The sequence below is a fragment of the Rana temporaria genome, chromosome 1 (genome assembly GCF_905171775.1).
Source record: "Rana temporaria chromosome 1, aRanTem1.1, whole genome shotgun sequence".
NCBI lineage: Eukaryota > Metazoa > Chordata > Amphibia > Anura > Ranidae > Rana > Rana temporaria.
Genome location: NC_053489.1, coordinates 668,518,688 through 668,538,497, shown reverse-complemented (window position 1 = coordinate 668,538,497; position 19,810 = coordinate 668,518,688). Strand labels below are relative to the sequence as shown.

The 19,810-nt window shown below is 49.4% G+C and overlaps 1 protein-coding gene across 1 annotated transcript; it reads left to right on the top strand.

The window, feature by feature from the left end:
- The first annotated feature begins 643 nt into the window (after positions 1 to 643).
- Positions 644 to 15,915, top strand: GLOD5 (glyoxalase domain containing 5). Its single transcript, XM_040335590.1, has 4 exons — positions 644 to 981; positions 3,182 to 3,325; positions 12,021 to 12,176; positions 15,611 to 15,915. Exons 1-4 carry the CDS (start codon positions 949 to 951, stop codon positions 15,749 to 15,751), a joined length of 474 nt encoding a protein of 157 aa, XP_040191524.1. The 5' UTR covers positions 644 to 948; the 3' UTR covers positions 15,752 to 15,915.
- The last annotated feature ends 3,895 nt before the right edge of the window (positions 15,916 to 19,810 follow it).

Genomic DNA, 19,810 nt, shown 5'->3' with positions numbered 1-19,810 from the left:
CACCGGGCGCCTACATTTCCCAGTGTGCATTGCGGCTAAATACGCCGCACGGGCCTATTGATTTGGACGTGGACGTAAACGACGTAAATCCCGATTCGCGGACGACTTACGCAAACGACGTAAAAAATTTGAATCTCGCGGCGGGAACGGCGACCATACTTTAACATTGTTATTCCACTATGGCCTAGCTCTAACTTTACGCTGCCTATCTCATACGTAAACAGCGTAAAAGTACTGCGTCGGCCGGGCGTACGTTCGTGAATCGGCGTATCAACTCATTTACATATTCTACGCCGACCGCAATGGAAGCGCCACCTAGCGGCCATCCGAAATATTGCAATCTAAGATAGGACGGCGCAAGCCTTTTTTATCTTAGATATGTTTAAGCGTATCTCTGTTTGAGCATACACTTAAACATAAGTCGGCGTAGATTCTGAGTTAGGTCGGCTTATCTACTGATAAGTCAGCCTAACTCTTTCTGAATCTACCTATTAGTGTGGGCGAGTGTTGGGTGTACCAAGATGGCCACGACAGAACTTCCCTTCGGTTGCACTTTCTGATGGGTAGAGGCTTTCTGATGGAACACCCCTCTCCCATCTTAAAAAGTTGTGAGGTATGTGTGTCAGGCTCTTACATCTCAGCAGTACAGTCAGCACCGGGAGGAATCCGTACATTGCTCAGGATCACAGGAGGAAGATACAATGCCTCTGTATTCCTGCAGCATTCACTTTCCATTCAGCGTCTTCCCCTCTGAGTGTGAGGAGATCATGTAATAACATGCAGCTGGGATCTGTTAGTGAGAAGGAGAAGTGACAAAGGGCAGGGAGGGATCATCATCTCCGGCTCCGCCCTGATCTGTCCCAACACCAGGAAGTTCCATTGAGAAAATACATCTGGGGAAATACACACTGAGATACGCATTCTACTTCCTACTGCCTGGCCTGCACCATGCTGTCCCTCTGCCGGCTACTGAGGACCCAGGTAATCCTGATTACCCGCACTGATCCACAGAGCACAGGTAAACCCGATCACCCACATCTATACAGAAAACCTGGGTAATCCTGATCACCTGCACCGACATAGAGAGACCGGGAAATCCTGATTACCTGCACTGACACACTGAGCACAGGTAAACCCGATCACCCACATCTATGCAGAAAACCTGGGAAATCCTGATCACCTGTACTGACACACTGAGCCCGGGTAATCATGATACCCTGCCAGCACCGACTCACTGAGCCCAGGTAATCCTGATAACCTGCACCGACAGAGAGCCCGGGTAATCCTGATCACCTGCACCGACATAGAGAGCCCGGGAAATCCTGATTACCTGTACTGACACACTGAGCCCAGGTAATCCTGATCACCTGTACTGACACACTGAGCCCGGGAAATCCTGATCACCTGCACCGACATAGAGAGCCCGGGAAATCCTGATCACCTGCACTGACACACAGATCCGGGGTAACCCTGATCACCTGCACTGACACACAGAACCCAGGTAATCCTGATCACCTGCACCGACATAGAGAGCCCGGGTAATCCTGATTGCCTGTACTGACACACTGAGCCCGGGTATTCCTGATTACCTGCACCGACTCACTGAGCCCAGGTAATCCTGATCACCTGCACCGACATAGAGAGCCCGGGTAATCCTGATCACCCAGGCTCAGTACACACCGAGCCTGGGTAATCCTGATCACCTGTACTGACACACTGAGCCCGGGTAATCCTGATCACCTGTACTGACACACAGATCCCAGGTAATCCTGATCACCTGCACTGACACACTGAGCCCGGGTAATCCTGATCACCTGTACTGACACACAGATCCCAGGTAATCCTGATCACCTGCACTGACACACTGAGCCGGGGTAATCCTGAACACCCACATCTATACTGAAAACTTGGGTAATCCTGATCACCTGGCCCAACATAGAGAGCCCGGGTAATCCCGATTACCTGTACTGACACACAGATCCCAGGTAATCCTGATCACCTGCACCGACTCACTGAGCCGGGTAATCCTGGTTACCTGTACTGACACACTGAGCCCGGGTAATCCTGATCACCTGCACTGGCACACAGATCCTGGGTAATCCTGATCACCTGCACCGACTCACTGAGCCCGGGTAATCCTGATCACCTGCACCGACATAGAGAGCCCGGGAAATCCTGATTACCTGTACCGACACACTGAGACTGGGTAATCATGATACCCTGCACCGACTCACTGAGCCCAGGTAATCCTGATCACCTGTACTGACACACTGAGCCCGGGTAATCCTGATCACCTGTACTGACACACAGATCCCAGGTAATCCTGATCACCTGCACTGACACACTGAGCCCGGGTAATCCTGATCACCTGTACTGACACACTGATCCCAGGTAATCCTGATCACCTGCACTGACACACTGAGCCGGGGTAATCCTGAACACCCACATCTATACTGAAAACTTGGGTAATCCTGATCACCTGGCCCAACATAGAGAGCCCGGGTAATCCCGATTACCTGTACTGACACACAGATCCCAGGTAATCCTGATCACCTGCACCGACTCACTGAGCCGGGTAATCCTGGTTACCTGTACTGACACACTGAGCCCGGGTAATCCTGATCACCTGCACTGGCACACAGATCCTGGGTAATCCTGATCACCTGCACCGACTCACTGAGCCCGGGTAATCCTGATCACCTGCACCGACATAGAGAGCCCGGGAAATCCTGATTACCTGTACCGACACACTGAGACTGGGTAATCATGATACCCTGCACCGACTCACTGAGCCCAGGTAATCCTGATCACCTGTACTGACACACTGAGCCCGAGTAATCCTGCTCACCTGCACTGACACACTGAGCCCAGGTAATCCTGATCACCTGCACTGACATAGAGAACCCAGGTAATCCTGATCACCTGCACAGACTCACTGAGCCGGGGTAATCCTGAGCGCCCAGAGGCGATTTAGTTCGCATGTGTTGCGCTATATAAGTCTCTCACTCACTCACACACTGAGCCCAGGTAATCCTGATTACCTGTACTGACACACAGAGCCCGGGTAATCCTGATCACCTGCACTGACACACTGAGCCCGGGTAATACTGATTACCTGTACTGACACACTGAGCCTGGGAAATCCTGATTGCCTGTACTGACACCCCCTTGTATCTCTCAGGTCTGCCCCCAGCTGGTGCGTTTTGCCTCTCAGGCCCCGTTCTGCATCCATCGCCTGGATCACCTGGTACTGACCGTGCACAGCATAGAGAAGACGGCCACCTTCTACACCCGGGTGCTGGGCATGGAGCTCGTCACCTTCAAGGTAAAGTCTGTCCCCCGTATTCTCCATTATAGAACACTCCGGGGTCCCCGTATTCTCCATTATAGAACACTCCGGGGTCCCCGTATTCTCCATTATAGAACACTCCGGGGTCCGCATATTCTCCATTATAGAACACTCCGGGGTTCCCGTATTCTCCATTATAGAACACTCCGGGGTCTCCGTATTCTCCATTATAGAACACTCCGGGGTCCGCATATTCTCCATTATAGAACACTCCGGGGTCCCCGTATTCTCCATTATAGAACACTCCGGGGTTCCCGTATTCTCCATTATAGAACACTCCGGGGTTCCCGTATTCTCCATTATAGAACACTCCGGGGTTCCCGTATTCTCCATTATAGAACACTCCGGGGTCCCCGTATTCTCCATTATAGAACACTCCGGGGTCCCCCGTATTCTCCATTATAGAACACTCCGGGGTCCCCGTATTCTCCATTATAGAACACTCTGGGGTTCCCGTATTCTCCATTATAGAACACTCCGGGGTTCCCGTATTCTCCATTATAGAACACTCCGGGGTTCCCGTATTCTCCATTATAGAACACTCCGGGGTCCCCCGTATTCTCCATTATAGAACACTCCGGGGTCCCCGTATTCTCCATTATAGGACACTCCGGGGTTCCCGTATTCTCCATTATAGAACACTCCGGGGTCTCCGTATTCTCCATTATAGAACACTCCGGGGTCCCCGTATTCTCCATTATAGAACACTCCGGGGTCTCCGTATTCTCCATTATAGAACACTCCGGGGTCCCCGTATTCTCCATTATAGAACACTCCGGGGTCCCCGTATTCTCCATTATAGAACACTCCGGGGTCCCCGTATTCTCTATTATAGAACACTCCGGGGTCCCCGTATTCTCCATTATAGAACACTCCGGGGTCCCCGTATTCTCCATTATAGAACACTCCGGGGTCCCCCGTATTCTCCATTATAGAACACTCCGGGGTCCCCGTATTCTCCATTATAGAACACTCCGGGGTCCCCGTATTCTCCATTATAGAACACCCCGGGGTCCCCGTATTCTCCATTATAGAGCACTCCGGGGTCCCCGTATTCTCCATTATAGAGCACTCCGGGGTCCCCGTATTCTCCATTATAGAACACTCCGGGTCCCCGTATTCTCCATTATAGAACACTCCGGGGTCCCCGTATTCTCTATTATAGAACACTCCGGGGTCCCCGTATTCTCTATTATAGAACACTCCGGGGTCCCCGTATTCTCCATTATAGAACACTCCGGGGTTCCCGTATTCTCCATTATAGAACACTCCGGGGTCCCCGTATTCTCCATTATTGAACACTCCGGGGTCCCCGTATTCTCCATTATAGAACACTCCGGGGTCCCCGTATTCTCCATTATAGAACACTCCGGGGTCCCCGTATTCTCCATTATAGAACACTCCGGGGTCCCCGTATTCTCTATTATAGAACACTCCGGGGTCCCCGTATTCTCCATTATAGAACACTCCGGGGTCCCCGTATTCTCCATTATAGAACACTCCGGGGTTCCCGTATTCTCCATTGTAGAGCACTCCGGGGTCTCCGTATTCTCCATTATAGAACACTCCGGGGTCCCCGTATTCTCCATTATAGGACACTCCGGGGTCCCCCGTATTCTCCATTATAGAACACTCCGGGGTCCCCGCATTCTCCATTATAGAACACTCCGGGGTCCCCGTATTCTCCATTATAGAACACTCCGGGGTCTCCGTATTCTCCATTATAGAACGCTCCGGGGTCCCCGTATTCTCCATTATAGAACACTCCGGGGTCCCCGCATTCTCCATTATAGAACACTCCGGGGTCCCCGTATTCTCCATTATAGAACACTCCGGGGTCTCCGTATTCTCCATTATAGAACGCTCCGGGGTCCCCGTATTCTCCATTATAGAACACTCCGGGGTCTCCGTATTCTCCATTATAGAACACTCCGGGGTCCCCGTATTCTCCATTATAGAACACTCCGGGGTCCCCGTATTCTCCATTATAGAACACTCCGGGGTCCCCGTATTCTCCATTATAGAACACTCCGGGGTCTCCGTATTCTCCATTATAAAACACTCCGGGGTCTCCGTATTCTCCATTATAGAACACTCCGGGGTCCCCGTATTCTCCATTATAGAAGACTCCGGGGTCCCCGTATTCTCCCGGGTCCCCGTATTCTCCATTATAGAACACTCCGGGGTCCCCGTATTCTCCATTATAGGACACTCCGGGGTCCCCGTATTCTCCATTATAGGACACTCCGGGGTTCCCGTATTCTCCATTATAGAACATTCCGGGGTCCCCGTATTCTCCATTATAGAGCACTCCAGGGTCCCCGTATTCTCCATTATAGAACACTCCGGGGTTCCCGTATTCTCCATTATAGAACATTCCGGGGTTCCCGTATTCTTCATTATAGAACACTCCGGGGTCCCCGTATTCTCTATTATAGAACACTCCGGGGTCCCCGTATTCTCTATTATAGGACACTCCGGGGTTCCCGTATTCTCCATTATAGAACACTCCGGGGTTCCCGTATTCTTCATTATAGAACACTCCGGGGTCCCCGTATTCTCTATTATAGAACACTCCGGGGTCCCCGTATTCTCTATTATAGAACACTCCGGGGTCCCCGTATTCTCCATTAGAAAACATTCCGGGGTCCCCGTATTCTCCATTATAGAACACTCCGGGGTCCCCGTATTCTCCATTATAGAACACTCCGGGTCCCCGTATTCTCCATTATAGAACACTCCGGGGTCCCCGTATTCTCCATTATAGAACACTCCGGGGTCCCCGTATTCTCCATTATAGAACACTCCGGGGTCCCCGTATTCTCCATTAAAGAACACTTTGGGGTCCCCGTATTCTCCATTATAGAACACCCCGGGGTCCCCGTATTCTTCATTATAGAACACTCCGGGGTCCGCGTATTCTCCATTATAGAACACTCCGGGGTCCCCGTATTCTCCATTATAGAACACTCCGGGGTTCCCGTATTCTTCATTATAGAACACTCCGGGGTCCGCGTATTCTCCATTATAGAACACTCCGGGGTCCCCGTATTCTCCATTATAGAACACTCCGGGGTCCCCGTATTCTCCATTATAGAACACTCCGGGGTCCCCGTATTCTCCATCATAGAACACTCCGGGGTCCCCGTATTCTCCATTATAGAACACTCCGGGGTCCCCCGTATTCTCCATTATAGAACACTCCGGGGTGTCTGTATTCTCCATTATAGAACACTCCGGGGTCCCCGTATTCTCCATTATAGAACACTCCGGGGTCCCCGTATTCTCCATTATAGAACACTCCGGGGTCCCCGTATTCTCCATTATAGAACACCCCGGGGTCCCCGTATTCTCCATTATAGAACACTCCGGGGTCCCCATATTCTCCATTATAGAACACTCCGGGGTCTCCGTATTCTCCATTATAGAACACTCCGGGGTCTCCGTATTCTCCATTATAGAACACTCCGGGGTCCCCGTATTCTCCATTATAGAACACTCCGGGGTCTCCGTATTCTCCATTATAAAACACTCCGGGGTCTCCGTATTCTCCATTATAGAACACCCCGGGGTCCCCGTATTCTCCATTACAGAACACTCCGGGGTCCCCCGTATTCTCCATTATAGAACACTCCGGGGTCCCCGTATTCTCCATTATAGAACACTCCGGGGTCCCCGTATTCTCCATTATAGAACGCTCCGGGGTCCCCATATTCTCCATTATAGAACGCTCCGGGGTCCCCGTATTCTCTATTATAGAACACTCCGGGGTCCCCGTATTCTCCATTATAGAACACTCCGGGGTCCCCGTATTCTCCATTATAGAACACTCCGGGGTCCCCGTATTCTCCATTATAGAACACTCCGGGGTTCCCGTATTCTCCATTATAGAACACTCCGGGGTCCCCGTATTCTCCATCATAGAACACTCCGGGGTCCCCGTATTCTCCATTATAGAACGCTCCGGGGTCCCCGTATTCTCCATTATAGAACACTCCGGGGTCCCCATATTCTCCATTACAGAACACTCCGGGGTCCCCGTATTCTCCATTATAGAACACCCCGGGGTCCCCGTATTCTCCATTATAGAACACTCCGGGGTCCCCGTATTCTCCATTATAGAACACTCCGGGGTCCCCGTATTCTCCCGGGTCCCCGTATTCTCCATTATAGAACACTCCGGGGTCCCCGTATTCTCCATTATAGAACACTCCGGGGTCCCCGTATTCTCCCGGGTCCCAGTATTCTCCATTATAGAACACTCCGGGGTCTCCGTATTCTCCATTATAGAACGCTCCGGGGTCCCCGTATTCTCCATTATAGAACACTCCGGGGTCCCCGTATTCTCCATTATAGAACACTCCGGGGTCCCCGTATTCTCCATTATAGAACACTCCGGGGTCCCCGTATTCTCCATTATAGAACACTCCGGGGTCCCCGTATTCTCCATTATAGAACACTCCGGGGTCCCCGTATTCTCCATTATAGAACACTCCGGGGTCCCCGTATTCTCCATTATAGAACACTCCGGGGTCTCCGTATTCTCCATTATAGAACACTCCGGGGTCCCCGTATTCTCCATTATAGAACACTCCGGGGTCCCCGTATTCTCTATTATAGAACACTCCGGGGTCCCCGTATTCTCCATTATAGAACACTCCGGGGTCTCCGTATTCTCCATTATAGAACACTCCGGGGTCTCCGTATTCTCCATTATAGAACGCTCCGGGGTCCCCGTATTCTCCATTATAGAACACTCCGGGGTCCCCGTATTCTCCATTATAGAACACTCCGGGGTCCCCGTATTCTCCATTATAGAACACTCCGGGGTCCCCGTATTCTCCATTATAGAACACTCCGGGGTCTCCGTATTCTCCATTATAGAACACTCCGGGGTCCCCGTATTCTCCATTATAGAACACTCCGGGGTCTCCGTATTCTCCATTATAGAACACTCCGGGGTCCCCGTATTCTCCATTATAGAACACTCCGGGGTTCCCGTATTCTCCATTATAGAACACTCCGGGGTCCCCGTATTCTCCATTATAGAACACTCCGGGGTTCCCGTATTCTCCATTATAGAACACTCCGGGGTCCCCGTACTCTCCATTATAGAACACTCCGGGGTCCCCGTATTCTCCATTATAGAACACTCCGGGGGCCCCGTATTCTCCATTATAGAACACTCCGGGGTCCCCGTACTCTCCATTATAGAACACTGCGGGGTCCCCGTATTCTCCATTATAGAACACTCCGGGGTCCCCGTATTCTCCATTATAGAACACTCCGGGGTCCCCGTATTCTCCATTATAGAACACTCCGGGGTCTCTGTATTCTCCATTATAGAACACTCCGGGGTCCCCGTATTCTCCATTATAGAACACTCCGGGGTCCCCGTAGAAGGAGGAATGTCAGTTCCCTCATCTCTCCTGGTACATGTGGAATAGTTATGCACACTGGAGGAGACATCAATAAGTACTGCAGAGGGTAGAGGTCAGCAGTAACACAGAGTTCAGGGGTCTGGAATATGTAAAGTAGAGCGCAGGGGTCAGGAGAAAGTAATGCAGAGCACAGAGGCAAGTACTGTGTAATACAGATTGCATAAATCAGTAGTGTGTAATGTAGAGTGAAGGGGTCAGTAGCTTGCATTGTAGAGTGCAGAGGCCAATAGTATGTAACACAGAGTGCAGGGGTAGGTAGTGCGTAATGTAGAGGCCAATAGTGTGTAGCACAGAGTGCAGGGGTCGGTAGTGTGTAGCACAGAGTGCAGGGGTCGGTAGTGTGTAATGTAGAGTGCAGAGGCCAATAGTGTGTAGCACAGAGTGCAGGGGTCAGTAGTGTGTAATGTAGAGTGCAGAGGTCGGTATTGTGTAGCACAGAGTGCAGGGGTCGGTATTGTGTAGCACAGAGTGCAGGGGTCGGTAGTGTGTAATGTAGAGTGCAGGGGTCGGTAGTGTGTAATGTAGAGTGCAGAGGCCAATAGAGTGTAGCACAGAGTGCAGGGGTCGGTAGTGTGTAGCGCAGAGTGCAGGGGTCGGTAGTGTGTAGCGCAGAGTGCAGGGGTCGGTAGTGTGTAATGTAGAGTGCAGGGGTCGGTAGTGTGTAATGTAGAGTGCAGAGGCCAATAGAGTGTAGCACAGAGTGCAGGGGTCGGTAGTGTGTAGCGCAGAGTGCAAGGGGTCGGTAGTGTGTAATGTAGAGTGCAGGGGTCGGTAGTGTGTAATGTAGAGTGCAGAGGTCGGTAGTGTGTAGCACAGTGTTCTAGGATCAGTAGTGTGTAATGTAGAGTGCAGCGGTCAGTAGAGTGTAACAGAGTGCAGGGGTTAGGAGTAAATAACACAGTTCTAGGGTCAGTAGTGTGTAATGCAGAGGCCAAGAGTACATAAAACAGAGAGCAAGGGTCGGTAGCGTGAGGTGCAGAGCACAGGGGTCAGCAGGGTGCAATGTAGAGTGCGGAGGTCAATAGTAAGTAACAGAGTGCAGGAATCAGCAGTGTGTAACGTAGAGTGCAGGAGTCATGAGTAAATAACAGAGTTCTAGGGTCAGTAGTATGTCGTGCAGAGGCCAAGAGTACATAAAACAGAGAGCAAAGGTCGGTAGCGTGAGACACAGTGCAGGGGTCAGCAGGGAGTAATGCAGAGTTATGTCAGTAGTGTGCAGAGGCCAACAGTAAGTGACAGAGTGCAGGGGACGGTAGTGTGAGGTGCAGAGAGCAGGGGACGGTAGTGTGAGGGGTCAGCAAGGTGTAATGCAGAGTAAAGTCAGTAGTGTGCAGAGGCCAACAGTAAGTAAACAGTGCAAGAGTCAGCAGTGTGTAACGCAAAGTGCAGGGGTCACAGGTAATTAAACACAGAGTTCTAGGGTCAGTAGTATGTAAGGCAGAGTGCAGAAATCAGTAGTGTGTAATATAGGAGTTCACAAGTCGGTAAGGTAGAGTGCAGAGGCCAATACTTCGTAACAATGTGCAGGGGTCAGCAATGTGTAATGCAGAGTGCAGGGGTCAGGAGTAAATAACACTTCTAGGGTCAGTAGTATGTAACACAGAGTGCAAAGGTCAGTAGTACGCAATGCACAGCGCAGGGGGGTCAGTAGTGTGTAAAGCAGAAAGAAAAGAAAAAGTAACACCCTCAGTGTCCTTTGGGGAGATTTCCATTCACTTCCTGTCCCAGAGAAGCAACAAGAAGTTAGAGGAAATCTCTCCCCAAGTGAGGACAAATCTCTTAACCCCTTCAATGCCGGGCTTTTATACCCACCCCAATACCGGGCCTATTCTGGCACTTCTCTCCTACATGTACAAATCATCATTCTTTTGCTAGAAAATTACGCAGAACCCCCAAACATTATATATGTTTTTTTAGCAGACGCCCTAGGGAATAAAACAGCGGTCATTGCAACTTTTTATCTTGCACGGTATTTGCGCAATAATTTTTCAAACGCCTTTTTTTGGGAAAAAAATTGTTTCATGAATTAAAAAAAATAACAAAACAGTAAAGTTAGCCCAATTTTTTTGTAAAATATGAAAGATGATGTTACGCCGAGTAAATAGATACCTAACATGTCACGCTTTAAAATTGCGCACACTCGTGGAATGGCGCCAAACTTCGGTACTTAAAAATCTCCATAGGCAACGCTTTGAATTTTTTTTACAGGTTACCAGTTTAGATTTACAGAGGAGGTCTAGTGCTAGAATTGTTGCTGGCGCTCTAACGCACGCGGCGATACCTCACATATGTGGTTTAAACGGCGTTTACATATGTCGGCGGGACTTGCGTGTGCGTTCGCTTCTGCGCGCGAGCTACCGGGGACAGGGGCGTTTTAATTTTATTATTTTTTATTTTTCTTTATATATATATATATTTTTGTATCACTTTTATTCCTATTACAAGGAATGCAAACATCCCTTGTAATAGGACTACTATGTGACAGGTCCTCTTTATGGAGAGAGGCGGGGTCAATAAGACCCCACATCTCTCCTCCAGGCTGGAAAGAATGAGATCGGTGAAAAAAATTTCACCAATCTCATGATTACTGTTGCTTAGTAGCCGCAATCGTGGCTTTGTTTACATACGGGGACCCGGATGTGACGTCATCACATCACGCCCGGGTCCTCCGACGGTCATAGAGATGACTGGTGACCATCTGGTCACCAGTCATCTCTACCATTTCTGCGAGCGCCGGACGATTCCTTCTCCGGGCCCCCGATGGCACGGGAGAAGCACCGGATGGAACCACCGCTCTGATCGTTCTTATGTTGCACAGAATCGCCCGGCAGAAGAGAAGGATATCTAAATGATGCCTCTAGCTGCCCCCATCATTCAGATATCCCCCACAAAGCCCAGGACGTCATATGACGTCCACCCAGGATGGGAGATCCCCTCTGTGGACGTCATATTACAATGGACCGGTATTGAAGTGGTTAAATAGCAATGTCTGGGATAAGGCGTCCCCATCGGAAGATTTTTCCCTCTCTCCTGTTCCAGTGGCAACTCAAAAATGTTGGATTTTCCCCCCACTTTCTGTGCAGGGGCAAAACTCAAGAAGGAGCCAAGACTTCCCCAGTCTGTCCAAAGCAAAGGAAATAAAAAAATCTGTGATGAATTGCGTATTGAACTTCCTCGGGACTTGTGCTCAGCGCTGTCATTAGTAATATATTATTTCATGTCACTTCCAGGGGGACAGGAAGGCTCTGAGCTTCGGCATGCAGAAGATAAACCTCCATGAAGTAGGGAAGGAGTTCGAACCCAAGGCCCGGCGCCCATCACCGGGATCAGCTGACCTCTGTCTGATCACGCAGACGCCGCTCACCACCGTCCTACAGCACCTGCAGGTCCGTGACGCCACTTTTGGTTGAGATTTCAAAATCAGCTTTTTTTTGCTAGATACCGTATTTATCGGGGTATTGCGCGCTCCGGCATATAGCGCGCATCCCTAAAGTGGACACGCATTCCTGTAAAAAAAAACATTTTAGTACTTACAGTTTTGGTGTCTTGCGCGGCGTCCATCGGCAGCCTCGTCGGGTCCGGCGTCCGTCTGCGGTGTCCTCCCCCGCTCGATCCCTGCGCTAAGTTTGAACCACTGCGCCGGCATATACAGAGCGCAGTACACTCGGGTATAGTCGGGCAGGCTCGGCTCCTCTCGCGGTCACGTCCTGGACGTACGTATATGCCGGCGCAGTGGTTCAAACTCGGCGTGGGAAGCGGGTATCGGCGTATATCGCGCACCCACGATTTTGCCCTGGGCAAAAAAGTGCGCGGTATACGCCAATAAATACGGTAATTACTTAGAACCTCCAAATATTTGACGTGTTCAGGAAAAACCCACGATCACGCGCCCACCAGGACGCGCAGTGCAGCGATCGTTGATGTGGTGCGTCGGTCTGACACAACGTATCACCGCTCTGGGTAAAAGAGCCTATGACTGAGGCTCTTTACCACGTGATCATCTGTGTCCAATCACAACTGATCACGGTGTAAACAGGAAAAGCCTGACAGACACGAGTAGAGGAGAGCCGATCGGCTACTCTCCTGACAGGGGGGGGGGTCTGCACTGATTATCAGCACAGGCCCCCCCTGGAGGATGCCCACCCAGGGCCACTGGGGATGCCACCCAGGACCACCAGGTATGAACTTTAGAGGTGCCAATCAGTGCCCATTGTAGATGCCAATAAGTACCCAGCAGTAAAGCCTGCCAGTGCCTCCTCATCAGTGCCGCCTATCAGAGCCGCCTATCAGAGCCCATCAGTGCTGCATATTAGTGCCACCTCACCAGCGCCCATCAGTGAAGGAGAAAAATTACTTATTTACAAAGTTTTATAATAAAAACAAAAGAAAACGTATTTATCCAGTTAAGACCCGGACCAAAATGCAGCTAAAGGACCTGGCCCCTTTTTGCGATTCTGCACTGCGTCGCTTTAACTGACAATTGCGCGGTCGGGCAACGTGGCTCCCAAACGAATTTGGCGTTCTTTTTTTCTCACAAATAGAGCTTTCTTTTGGTGGTATTTGATCACCTCTGCGTTTTTTATTTTTTGCGCTATAAACAAAAATAGAGCGACAATTTTGAAAAAAATTCAATATTTTTTACTTGTTGCTATAATAAATATCCCCCAAAAATATATAAAAAAAAAATTTTCCTCAGTTTAGGCCGATACGTATTCTTCTACCTATTTTTGTTAAAAAAAAAAAAAATCGCAATAATCGATTGGTTTGCACAAAATTTATAGCATTTACAAAATAGGGGATAGTTTTATTGCATGTTTATAATTTTTTTTTTTTTTTTTGTACTACTAATGGCGGCGATCAGCGTTTTTTTTTTCATGACTGCGACATTATGGCGGACACGGCGCCACAGCTCTCCCCGTTCTTTAGCTCCGGGGACCAATCGTGAGACTCGCGATTGGGTCCGTGAGTCCCGCGTCCACGGAGCTTCGGACCGGGTCGCGGGCGTGCGCCCGCGACCCACAGCTGGGCATTATACAATCACGTACAGGTACATGATTGTGCCCAGCCGTGCCATTCTGCCGACGTATATCGGCGTTAAGCGGTCCTTAAGTGGTTAAAAAAAAAAAAAAAACCCAGAGGTGATCAAACATCACCAATATAAATCTCTATTTGTGGGAACAAATTTATAAATAAAAAATAAATAAAAAAATTGTGAACAAACGGCTGGAAATTTCGCTCATCTATACCAGACCCTTATCATAGATGAGGGTCTGCTATAGATGTTAATGGGAGACACCCACAAAAAAAAAACATGAGGGAGTTCCCCTATAAAAAATGCTAAGAGCCTTCAGTTCAGAAATTTATTTTAAGGGTCTGCAAGTTTGAATAAGGGTCCGGTATTAATTTTTTGGGGGAATACTACACACATTTTGTTCTTTTATTTTTGTGTGGGGTCCCCCCAAAAATAAATACCAGACCCTTATCCAAGCATGCAGCTTGGCTGGCCAGGAAAGTAAAAGGGGGAGGGGGGGTTGTGTCCCCTTCATCCTGAACAAGGACAAAGGCCTCTTCCTCACAACCCTGGCCTGGTGGTGGTGGGGATCTTTGGGCAGAGGGCTTATAGGAATCTGCTAGCCCCCTTTCACATAATATTTCTACTCATTCACCAAAAACGTAAACAGTAAAAACAATAAGAATGTAAACAGTAGAAATAAATGTAAACATAAAAATTAAATGTGGTGGAATGCTCCACTTTTTTTTTTTTTTTTGCCATGAGGTTCCCCAGAAAATAAAATACCAGACCCTTATCCAAGCATGCAGCTTGGCAGGTCAGGAAAGGAAAGGGAGGGGGCGTATCCCCTTCCATCCTGAACAAGGACAAAGGCCTCTTCCTCACAACCCTGGCCTGGTGGCGGCGGGGATCTTTGGACAGAGGGCTTTTAGGAATCTTTTAGAAATTCACTTAGAAGTGCGGCGGCGTAACGTATCGTAGATACGTTACACCGCCGCAAGTTTTCATCGCAAGTGCCCGATTCACAAAGCACTTGCAATGAAAACCTACGCCGGCGGCCTCCGGCGTAAGCCCGCGTAATTCAAAGGGGCGTGTGCCATTTAAATTAGGCGCGCTCCCGCGCCAGACCTACTGCGCATGCTCCCTTTTGAATTTCTCGCCGTGCTTTGCGCGAAGTGACGTCATTTTTTCGAACGGCGACGTGCGTAGCGTACTTCCGTATTCCCGGCCATCTTACGCAAGAAGGAAACATTTTTAAATTTCGACGCGGAAACGACGGCCATACTTTATACAGCACATACGTGTGCTGTGTAAAGTTAGGGCACCAAAAACGACGACTAACTTTGCGACGGGAAACTGGACTAGTAGTGACGTAGCGAACGCGAAAAACCGTTGTGGATCGCCGTAACTCCTAATTTGCATACCCGACGCTGGTTTACGACGCAAACTCCCCCCAGCGGCGGCCGCGGTATTGCATCCTAAGATCCGACAGTGTAAAACAATTACACCTGTCGGATCTTAGGGCTATCTATGCGTAACTGATTCTATGAATCAGTCGCATAGATACTCTGAGAGATACAACGTCGTATCTGAGATACTCCGTCGTATCTCTGCTGTGAATCTGGCCCTATATTCCTACTCATTCACCAAAAACGTAAACGATAAAAATGTAAACAGTAGAAAAAAAAAATGTAAGTCTACAACCAAAGGGACATCATAACCCACTTTGTAACAAATGTAGCCAACCAATCCAATGGCTGATCTGCATACTTCTGCTTCCCTTGACCCGCCTGTTTTTCTCGCCCTCAGGTCTGCGGGGTCCCTATAGAAGAAGGGCCCGTGTCCCGCACAGGAGCGATGGGGGAAATCCAATCCGTCTATTTCCGAGACCCGGATCACAATCTAATAGAAGTATCCAACTACGTGGAGGAACCCGGCGCCAAATCCTGACCTGCTTCACCTCCGTATGCGTCGGCTCCATTGATTACCTTCTTCAGAAACTGCAGCTTGCCTGGCTGCCTCTGGCTTTAATAGTATCAGAGGGGTAGATTCAGAGAGCAATTACGCCTGCGTATCCATAGATACGCCGCGTAATTGCTAAGTAGCGCCGGCGTATCTACTTTCTGTATTCAGAAAGCTAGATACGCCGACTTTAGCCTAAGATACGACTGGCATAAGTCTCTTACGCCTTTGTATCTTAGGGTGCATTCTGACGCTGGCCGCTAGGTGGCGCTCCCATAGATGTCAGCGTAGAGTATGCAAATTACATACTTACGCCGATTCACGAACGTACGTGCGCCCGGCGGTAGTTTTTTACGTCGTTTGCGTACGTCGTTTTCGTCGTAAGGCTGCTCCTGCTATTAGTAGGCGCAGCCAATGTTAAGTATGGACGTCGTTCCCGCGTCGCGATTTGAAATTTTTACGTCGTTTGCGTAAGTCGTCCGTGAATGGCGCTGGACGCCATTTCCGTTCACGTCGATACCAATGACGTCCTTGCGACATCAATTACCGCAATGCACGTCGGGAAATTTTTAGAGACGGCGCATGCGCAGTACGTTCGGCGCGGGAATGCGCCTAATTTAAATGATCCACGCCCCCTACGGGATCATTTGAATTACGCTCGCTTACGCCGGCCCCTTTTACGCTACGCCGCCACAACTTTACAGGCAAGTGCTTTGTGAATCAAGCACTTGCCCCGTAAAACTTGCGGAGGCGTAACGTAAATGTCATTCGTTACGCCGCCGCAGTTTTGCGCGCCCCTACCTGAATCTACCCCAGAGTCGGTAAGCCAGAACAGGCATGTAGCCAATGAAGGCAGAACTCCCGAATAGACACGTGCACTTTGTATCGTTAGGAATCAAAATTTGTACAAAATTGTAATTATTCAGATGTATCTGATTCACAGCATTAGTGAATCTTAACGGATCCAAAATAAATTATAATGAAAATAACAAATTAATTTGTATTCGTTAATTTGTGTCTCTAGAGGGTTATGCAAGTTCAATAATGTGCCACACCCTGTATTGTTCAGTAGATCCCCATCTCATCAATACCATCATTCAACAGGTCTGCCAATTATAAGTATCCTTGTTCGGCAGATCCCCTGATCAGTACTACCCCCTAGCTGCTGATCTCCCGTTCAGTGGTAAGTGGTAACCCCCAGCTCTGAAGAACCCCCCCCCACTCAGTGGTAACCCCCAGCTCTCCTGATCCCTTACTAAGTGGTAACCCCCAGCTCTGCAAAACCCCCCCCCACTCAGTGGTAACCCCCAGCTCTCCTGATCCCTTACTAAGTGGTAACCCCTAGCTCTGCAGAACCCCCCCCCCCCACTCAGTGGTAACCCCCAGCTCTCCTGATCCCTCACTAAGTGGTAACCCCCAGCTCTGTAGAACCCCCCATCACTCAGTGGTAACCCCCAGCTCTCCTGATCCCTTACTAAGTGGTAACCCCCAGCTCTGTAGAACCCCCCCATCACTCAGTGGTAACCCCAGCTCTCCTGATCCCTCACTAAGTGGTAACCCCCAGCTCTGCACAACCCCCCCCCCCCCCACTCAGTGGTAACCTCCAGCTCTCCTGATACCTTACTAAGTGGTAACCCCCAGCTCTGCAAAACCCCCCCCCCACTCAGTGGTAACCCCCAGCTCTCCTGATCCCTCACTAAGCAGTAACCCCCAGCTCAGCGGAAGCCCCCAGTTCTGCTGCTTCCCCCCACTCAGCGAAAGCCCCCAGCTCTCCCGACCCCTCATCAAGGGGAAACCCCCAGCACTGCTGCTGCCCCACTCAGTGGAAACACCAGCTCTCCTGATCCCTCACTAAGACCCCTTTCACATTGGAGCGGGAGCCGCGGTGGCGGTATAGCGCCGCTATACCGCCGGGATTGTCGCGGGAATCGGTCGCTAGCGGTGCGGTATTAACCCCCGCTATCGGCCGATAAAGGGTTAATACCGCCCGCAATGCGCCTCTGCAGAGGCGCATTGCGGGCGCTATTGCCGCGGTTTCCCATTGTTTTAAATGGGAAGGAGTGGTGAAGGAGCGGTATACACGTCGCTCCTCTCACCGCTCCATAGATGCTGCTGACAGGAGATTTTTTTCTCTCCCGCCAGCGCATCGCCTCAGTGTGAAAGCCCTCGGGCTTTCACATTGAGTAGGCAGTGAAGGAGTTTTTTAGGCGGTACAGCAGCGCTATTTTTAGCGCTGTACCGCCTGAAAAACTCCTCAGTGTGAAAGGGGTCCAAGCGGTAATCCCTAGCTCTGTGGAAACCCCCAGCTCTGCTGATGCACCCACTCAGCGGAAGCCCCCAGCTCTGTGGAAACCCCCAGCTCTCCTGATCCCTCACTCAGCGGTAACTCCTAGCTCTGCGGAAACCCCCAGCTCTGCCGATGCCCCCCACTCTGCGGAAAGCCCCCAGCTCTGCTGATCCCTCACTAAGCAGTAACCCCAAGTTCTGCTGATGCCCCAACTCAACTCCGCTGGTGCCCCCAGCTCAGTTGGTCCCCCTCTCAGCAGTAGTGTTGCTCACGAATATTCGCATTGCGAATATTCGACTCGAATATAGCATATTCGAGAAATCGCGCTATATTTCGAAATTCGCGGTGAATATTCGCAATTCCGAATATTCGATTTTTTACAATTTTTTTTTTTAATCAGATCACATCCTAGATATCTCCATCGACGTCTAAAAGCATTGCTGGTATCATTAGAGACCCTGGGCCGAGTAGCTGAAGCGTTCATTGAATTTTCCAGAAAGATCGCAATGCGATTATTCGGCAAACGCAATATCGCGCGATTATTTTCCTCGCCCCGATCTTCCGCATCAGAGCGATTTTTACAGTTTCATTTTTAAAACAGATCACATCCTAGTGATCTCCATAGACGTCTGAAAGCATTGCTGGTATGATTAGAGCCATTGGGCCGAGTAGCTGAAGCGATCATTTTATATTGCCGAATATTCGCAATGCGAATATTCGGCAATAGGAATATTGCGCGATTATTTGCTCCGCCCTTTTGCATCAGAGCCAATCAGAGTTCTCCTTCCACACTCGTCACAGGTTAGCAACCAATAGGAACCTGCCTGCATGGACATTATATAAGCTCACTCCCAGCACCATTTCATTGCAGATTCAGAAGCTGGCTATAGAGTGTGGAGGCTGTTTCTGTGTTCCTGGTTTCCTGTGTCTTTGTTCTTGATTGATTTAGATCATCACCAGCATTGCTATTTAGTGATTCCAGTGGATCTTTTCCAGTATATCAACTGCTTTTTTCAAAGCAATAGACCCAAGAGCTTTTTTCAAAGCTACGTTTTGTGCTGTTTTGTGCTGTTTTTTTCATTTGTGTTACTGTTTGATCCTGCAATCCTCGCTGTTCAGTTATATTTGCAAGAGATTTCAGAACACATTTTGCTGAGCTTTATAAAAGAGCTTTTCTAAAAGCTAAGTTTTGTTCATCTTGTGTTACTGTTAGATCTTGCAGGTTCGCTGTTCAGTGATATTTGATAGGCATCTCAGTTCACATTTTGTTTAGTTTTCCCTAAAGAGCTTTTATAAAAGCTAAGTTTTGTGTTCAGTTTAGTTAAATTTTGTGTAGTAAGTGTACACACTGTGAGGCCCCGTACACACGACAGAGGAACTCGACGTGCTTGGCACGTCGAGTTCCTCGTCTCGTTTTGGGATGAAGCCGCCGAGGAGCTCGGCGGGCCGCCTTCTCCTATAGAACAACGCGGCCAACGAGAAAATAGAGAACATGTTCTCTATTTTCTCGTCGAGCTCCTCGGCGGCTCCATCGAGCCAAAACTGTACAGACGACAGAGATTCTCGGCAGAATCCGGGTTTTGACCGAGTTTCTCGGCGAATTCTGCCGAGAATCTCTGTCGTGTGTACGAGGCCTTAGTGTACATTTATTTCATCTAGCTTAGCTTAGTGTGTGTTTAGTGTCTGTGTTTTGTGTTTAAAAAAAAAAAAAAAAAAAAAAGTTAGTGTTTGTTTAGTGCTTTTTTTTTTTTCTTTAATTT

What these genes read in the sequence shown, in the direction of transcription:
- GLOD5 (XM_040335590.1), top strand. Translation starts at nt 949, where the DNA reads ATGCTGTCCCTCTGCCGGCTACTGAGGACCCAG. An exon ending in TGGAGCTCGTCACCTTCAAG is followed by an intron (nt 3,326 to 12,020) that starts GTAAAGTCTGTC and finishes TGTCACTTCCAG; the next exon opens with GGGGACAGGAAGGCTCTGAG. An exon ending in CCGTCCTACAGCACCTGCAG is followed by an intron (nt 12,177 to 15,610) that starts GTCCGTGACGCC and finishes TCTCGCCCTCAG; the next exon opens with GTCTGCGGGGTCCCTATAGA.